This window comes from Cyprinodon variegatus, unplaced genomic scaffold, assembly GCF_000732505.1.
Source record: "Cyprinodon variegatus isolate N-32 unplaced genomic scaffold, C_variegatus-1.0 Scaffold146, whole genome shotgun sequence".
Lineage (NCBI taxonomy): Eukaryota > Metazoa > Chordata > Actinopteri > Cyprinodontiformes > Cyprinodontidae > Cyprinodon > Cyprinodon variegatus.
This window is the reverse complement of record NW_015150599.1, coordinates 714,821-722,273: the sequence shown is the minus strand read 5'-3', so window position 1 is coordinate 722,273 and position 7,453 is coordinate 714,821. Positions and strand designations below refer to the sequence as shown.

Here is a 7,453-nt window from a genome sequence, read left to right as displayed (position 1 = left end):
TTTTGTAAACGGGAATTAATAGGGGATATATTTATTCTTCCCACAAGACCTATCTCTAACCTTAACCTAAACTCAATTTACACCTTTTTCCTAAACCTTCCCATTTACAAAATGAAAGACGGGACTAGCAAACTGTCCTCACTTTGGTACAAATTGTCCTCAAGTTGATGGTAAAATCTGTAAAATGGTCCTCATTCTGATGCCAAAACAGGAGCACACAAACACTCCCACATAAAAATCTAAATATTATTAACATTTCTATGGTTAATGAGACCTTAAGCTTTCTGAACTAGGTTTTGATAGATGGAAAAGATGTTTATTTGTCTATGTTAGAAGAATAAAAAAAAAATCTTACAAGGGTTTGGGATCAATTCAGTTTTTTCATAACCATCTCCAGAGGAGGATTTATGCAAATTTTATATATTTACCAAGAAACATTGGAGAATTTATGAGTCAATACATATCCCCACAGGGGAAGCAAAACCCAAATGTTAGAGATGAATACATAAAAGGCGCATTTATTCACATTAAGTAAATTCACTTCCATTTTAAGACATAATGTAACCTTCAAACAGCACCTTCATGAAAAGATTCAAGTCGGTGTGTGAATATATCCTAGGGCACTGGACACTTGATGGACAGATCGACAGACTATTTTTTCTGAGCTGCTCAGCATCCTCGATGGCGTACATATAGCTGCCACTTGCGTAATATTACATAGTTCTACAATCTGTGATACAGTGAGTGCTGTGCTCCTGCACGTCGCACGGCCAAGACACGGTTCCAGGATCTGGCTTATATATGCCAGTCCGACCTGTGAAAACCTGTGTCGCTCATAAGTGTCATCGTGATCCAGAGGATCTTCTTACAATTTGAATTTTGATTTTGGTTTCACTTTTTTAAGCTTCATATATCAATCATACATAAAACAAGCTCTTTAAGGCCAACTGATAATTTTTCTCCTAGACACAATTTTTGGCCTCTGCAATTGCTTAGGCAGTAGCACACTTGGCCTTGAGTATCTGCTTGCAGTTTCAGGATTCCCACTAAGCAAGCATTCTTCAGCTTGACAGCATTCCTTACTGCCATTGTGTCCCACTGTGTTCAGGGGATGCCACCATGCAGGTCTCAGCAGGCCTTGCGGCCACAGCTACGGGAGACCGTGTTGACAATACAGGCAGAGAACATGGTCCACTCAGGCTCCAAGTCTCCAGTCTCCCCTGGAATCTGAGTGACGCTCTGCTGGAGGTGGGAGTTGAATCCATCCCTGACAGAGGGCTTGGCCAGATGTTACCAGCAGACCCTCATTAATCAGTATATCTTGCTTCATCCTCTTCCAGCATATCCAACTCACCTTCAGGTGGTGATTGATGGACAGCTCTGCCCCTCTCTTCCCTGGAATATCCAAGACATGCGGTCTATGTTCCAAAGATAGGATACACAAAATTAATTATCGACTTCCGGCCTAGGGTGTCCTGGTGCCAAGAGCACTGATGGATATTCATATGCTTGACCATGGTGTTCATTAAGGACAATACACGGCTTGCACAGAAGGCTAATAAAGAAAAAATATTTGGGTTCAGAGCTGTGGGTCCATTCCTCACAGTCAAGATCCTCCGGGTATCACTGTCGTTCTCAAAATAATATTGAAGAATATCTAATAATGGAATCCCTTAGAGCGCTGCTATTCAACACCCCTGCCAGGGACGCCAACAAAGCCTGATACACTGAACCCCTTCTCAGCCAATAGACCGAGATAACACTCAGACACTAAGACCTGCCCCCTATCTGAAGGCACAGGAATGCAACCCTCTCATCAATTAAGATAAGCTCCAACATAGGAGGGTTGCTCTGGAGGGAGACAAGTAGACCCCTCCCCATCCCCCCGCCTCTCTCTGTGAGCCACTCCAGAGTAGAAGAGAATGAGTTCGAGAGCAGATTTATGAGAACTCACCTTTCTTTACATAACATTAGATTCCTTTCCTGTTTCCTTTCTAGTACCCTACTCTCCTTTCTTGATTATTTCTCTGTGTCCTTTAATAGTTGCAGGCCCATCCTCAGCGTGTTGGCAGACAGTGATGAAGAATCCTCTAGTGCTGGTTCTTCTGATGAAGAGGAGCTGCTGCTCTCTGAGAATCACTGTCCAGTGGGGGAGAAAGGCTCGACAACAGCAAGCGAAGGGTAAACACAGCCTGCATATTACAGCTAATACAGATGTTCATACAGTAGTAGCCATTCAAAATTTCTGCACTTCCCTTGATTGGCCATTGGCTGGTCCTTGGTGGCTCTCCTACAATTCCTTTTTAAACTCAATCTTTGTACCAAAATATTCCTTCTATAATGATTTTTGGACATTAAGATCTTAAGAGAAGCATCTCCTGGTCAGACCTCGTAACTCAGCGAAAGAGTGGAGTCACAGTTCTCCTCACTTATTTTTTGGTTGAAGCTCTCCTTGTCTAGCCAGCGAGTTTACATGAATGTACATGTTTGCAGGTGTGCCACGCTATTTGGGTGACTTCCGAAGGGAATCAGCTGAATTGGATGTTTTTATTTCTGGGATTCAGAGTAAATGGAGCCGAACACAAATGCACTTCACATTTTCTCAGTTCCTATTTAACAAAAAGATGAATCCTCTTTCATTCCTCCTCACGCCTATGTCTTAAGGTTTATTGTTATAAGCTCGGAATGTAGGACCCAGAATTCAGGCGAGACAGACAATGTAATATCTATGTTTATTTATTACTCAGGAAGATCTGCAGATCTGCACCGGCCAGGGTGTCGGAAGCAGGAACGGCTATTAGAGAGAAATGGTCAAATCAGAACACAAAAGTATCGCTACAAAACTCTCTTCACCAAAGGCTCAATGATAATCTGATGCCGATGGCTGGGCAATGGGGAGCTTAAATGGGAAACCGGAACAGGTGGATCTGATCAGGGTACGAACAGGGAAGGGCTAGACAGGTAGGAAGGAAATGAGAAATAAAGCCAGCCATCAGCTTTAAAATCATGACATTTATTGTTAGTTTTTTTACTTTATTGATCTCACGTTGGAGAAATTTACCTTTGCACTTAACCCATCCCCTTGGGGAACAATGGGCTACCATTATGGGGTGCTGGGAAGCAATCTTAGGTTAAGGGCCTTGCTCAGAGACCCAGAGTGGCAGTCTGTGGGAGTGGTTTTTCGAGCTCACAACCTCAGGATACCAAGCTTTATGCCCCAACCACTAGGCCGTGATGGGACTCAATTTGGAGAATTGGTATCAATAATTTAGGAGGTTCTGAAATGTAAACATACATTTTTGGATTGGTTAATATATTATAAATAGCGAAATGTCTTATTCAAATGCAATATGAAGTTGGTCTTCTATTAATTAATATTTGTGTTTCAGAAGTAGAAAATAAACCATGCTGACATCAGTGTCCAGATGGTTCTTGAGTTCATTCACTGATCAGAGTCACATCTTTCCCCCAAACACTTCATTCCAGCATCTGAACACTGAAATCTGCTGCCAAAAAACTGGATAACTTTTAAGCTCTTGTCTCTTCTAATCCTCTTCTCTTGATAGGACAGGGGGAGGAAAGACGGGAAGGAAGATTTTAAGATTTGTGGACAAAATCGCCAAAACCAAGTGCTTCCAGCGAGCTGCGGAGAGCGAGTTCATCAAGAAGAAGTTTGAGGAGATGTCCAACACCCCACTGCTGCTCTCTGTGGAGGTTCGAGAACTGTCTGGCACGCTGGTTGTGAACATCCCAGCGCCCCCAACAGACAGGATCTGGTAGGAACTTAGATGCAGATGGAGCAGAGGGACAGAGAGGGTTGGAGGAGCATAAGGCAGAATGGATCTAAACCATTAACTTTTCATTCATAAAAATTAATTATGAAGGTGTCCTGAACAGCTTGAATGAAGGAAGTGCCTCTTCCCCCTCAAAGGATCAGTCACTGTATTCTATTTAAACTCTGCATGATTTTCAGCATGTTTTTATAGACAGGTTTAACTGCCCTGGGTCATGATTGCAATGTTTCTAGTAAAGAGAGGGTTTGCTTTAAAAGAAAGAAAAGCATTCAAAATAAAACATGTAATCTCTGTAAAATGTTCCTTAAGGAAGGGAGAAAAAAAGCTAATTAATGTTTGTGCCACATAACGAGTCAATAGAACTGAGACAGATTTAGAAACTTCAGGATGAAGCCAGCCGCTGGTAAAACATTATTAAAATTCAATAACTAACATAGACTATAAATCTAGATTAGCTGGTTCCATTGTTCCGTGGATGGCTCAGAACTAAATCGTTCAGTTACCATCTTTAAAACAGCTCCACTTCCTTCGTAACAGTTTGTGTTTTATGAACATTTAAGCAGTATCTAGTTTCTATTAGTAGCTTTATTACTCCCACTCTGTGGTTAAAGCTGTTTGTGAATATCTACCCAGGAAACAAAGCTTGGAGGCAGTGCCACTTTTTGGCTGTGTGAAACATATTCTAAAAATAGTTTCAAAGTAAAAGGGAAAAATAAAAATAAAATTAACAAAATCTAAAGGGTGCTTGTTTTATTTTACTGCCTCTCCTTTCACTTTTGTGGTTAATTTAACTCTTGCCAACTCTTATCTCCTATCTGTATGTCCACCCCCATTTACAACCTGTCAGCTGTCGCCATAAACCTCAGACATGTTTGGTCAAGACATCAATAGACGAGTATAGGAAAGAGGAAAAGAAAGAGACCAAGGAATAAGTTGATTGATTAAATGAGCAAAAACGCAATGTCATTTTAACACCAGTAATTCATTTAAATGCATGATTAAAGTGCATGCTTTGGTAATTTGTTGAACTTCTCTGCTTTCTCAAAAAGCTCAGTAGACAGGTCCACTCTGTCCACCTCCTGTCCACCTCATCAGCGTTCTGACCAACCGTGTAACCAGAACTTTGCACAAGTGATCTGAGAGGTGCAGATAGGAAAGAAACAGGACATTTGGCTTGTTAAACTATTGGAGAAAAGAAGAATGTAAAATAGCATTATTGTACACGCAGTTATTTACTGCTGAAGCAACAATAAACTTCTTTAAACAAACGAAGATTATGAAAATTATGAATTCAGAAGGAACAGAGATATAGAAATGGACTTATGATCATCCTGTTTTTATTGTCCTGTAGAAATTGTACAGACTTTGGTGGTGTTCAGTGGTGCTTCCAGAAATGTTTTTAATGGTGGCCAGATAGGGGCCACTAAAAATCTGGGGGTGGAAACTGAAAATAAAAGCCATAATTTCAGTGTTTGAATCTAGAAGTGTGGTAAACCTGTCTGTAGAAATCTGAAAGATTTAAGTGAACACATACTCATATCTTGGTTTATTGTGTGATTTTAATGTTACGTTGCTGGCTGCGCATAATGGGTTGAAATGCTAAACTGATGCTACTACAATTAACACTGTCGAGTGGGTTTGCCTGTGGAGTGGCCAGAGCATTACACAGGGTAGCTGCGGCCACTTCTGGCCACCCCCTGGTGGTGCTACTGAAGGTGCTTTTTCCGAGCTTATGTCTATATCCATTAAATTAATACAGCAAGTTTTTTTTTTCCTTTTTTATATACATCACATTTTGTATATATTTGCGTGTTTTCACAAAACTATTTTAGTGGACCTCAGGGCACCGATTGGGAAGGGCCCATAGATTCGAAAATGTTCTGATTCAATGAAACCAACCATCTTGGTGTCCATCTACTGCAGTCTTTGGGCAAAAAAATTGGGTCCATGCAGGACAGCTCACCAGCCCATCAAAATTTTTTATTTTTTATTTTTCTTTTATAACCCAGTGTTTGTACTTAGTTTCCCTAAAAATACAAAACAATTTCTCATGAAGCTGATATCTTGTATCATCCAGTCTCTATCTGTAGGGGAGTGAAATATCCACTGCTCTTCAGCTTTGAGGGCATTTTCCCTGGTTTTTAATTTGATAGATATTTTCTCCTTTATAAAAACGTTTTTCCTTAATAATAAATCCTGTGTTTTTCCTACTTTCTAGCCTAAAACCACATTTTTAATTCTTCATTCCCTTTAATTCAGTGCAGTTGGTCAGGTTTAGAGTTGTACCTCAATCTTGCTGAACAGATCAAAAACTAGCCCTGAGTTTTTCACACTGTTTTTCTCCTTTGAAGGTACAGCTTCTGTGTTCCACCCAAACTGGATCTGCATGTGTGTCCTAAACTTGGAGAGCGAGAGTTGAGCTTTTGCCATGTCACTGAGTGGATAGAGAAGAAACTTCAGGATGAGTTCCAGGTAATTATCAATATAATCCATTTTTTATCCAGAAAAAGCCAAATTTCATGTTTCTTCAGACCTGCCTCCCTTTTGCTGCTTAGAAAGTGTTTGTGCTGCCAAACATGGATGACATTTACTTACCACTGATGCACTCTGGGATGGATAATCTGAACGCTTGCAAGTCCCCCAACTCCTCCTCGGAGTCCGTAGAGAAGATCCAGCATGAAACTGGTGTGAAGCAGTCTAACTAGTGCCTAACTGTTGATGAGCAGAAGAAAAGGCTTGAATACACGTCCTTACAGCCCATGTTTTGATGTCTGAACCAGGAGTTTTTAAGGTTCCAGCACTCAGGACTGTAGATGTTCAGATGTTCACTGTTAAAGTGAAAACCTGGTTTAGGAAAATGAAGTATTGACAGTAAAATATAAGTGATACGTTAAGAACAAGTTTACAGTAGACAATCAGCAAAATGTTTTGTTCATTTATTGATTGAATATAGCTGAATATTGTCTTTTATTGTCAAATAAAAGTTTGAAAAAAATATGTGGGTATTCATTCTTCCATTTTAGTCACACAGAGGCTATTATTATATGAACAAAAGATGTAATAAATTCCTGCATAATGCAACTCATTATTTGTGCATAGAACCATTAATATAGAAAATTAAACATCACTTTGACGAGGCATGTTTATGTGTTCAACATCGTTCTAGATGGGCTCTGGAGAGACAAATAATACAGAAATAAAGATCAAGGCTTCATCATAATGTAGACAGAAATAAAGAGTAAAGTTAGAATTTAAAAAGGTAAATATCTTGTAGCTCTGGAGTACTTCAGTCCAAGGACTCCAAAATGCTTCACACTACATTGAAAGCATTCCCACACTAAGCTACATGCTGGTGAAGATTTTCAGTCATCCAGGTCATAGTTATTCCGAAATTAAGGAAGCTTTTTCAATTCAAAATGTCAGGAATAGCGTTGAGTTCTAGCTTTGCTATTCCTGACATTTTGAATTGAAAAAGCTTCCTGGATGGGAAGCGAAACATCTTCAAACTTTTAAACAAAGTCAAGTGGATTATTCAATTTCCTTTTTTTGGACACTAGCTACATTTTGGCATGAGGCTGACCTGACCACCGACAGGAAAGGCTGGTGAAATGACACAGGAAAATGATAATTTACTATATTTACTGACAAAATTACAGACT

General features: G+C 39.9%; 1 protein-coding gene across 1 annotated transcript in view; it reads left to right on the top strand.

The window, feature by feature from the left end:
• The window catches only part of LOC107086253 (testis-expressed sequence 2 protein-like), a 20,112-nt gene extending 13,416 nt beyond the window's left edge, over window positions 1-6,696 (top strand). Inside the window, exons 9-12 of the mRNA XM_015377074.1 lie at window positions 2,044-2,181; window positions 3,567-3,776; window positions 6,146-6,266; window positions 6,350-6,696. Coding sequence (XP_015232560.1) covers window positions 2,044-2,181; window positions 3,567-3,776; window positions 6,146-6,266; window positions 6,350-6,499 — 619 coding nt within the window. The 3' untranslated portion in view covers window positions 6,500-6,696. The remainder of the gene's footprint in view (window positions 1-2,043; window positions 2,182-3,566; window positions 3,777-6,145; window positions 6,267-6,349) is intronic.
• The last annotated feature ends 757 nt before the right edge of the window (window positions 6,697-7,453 follow it).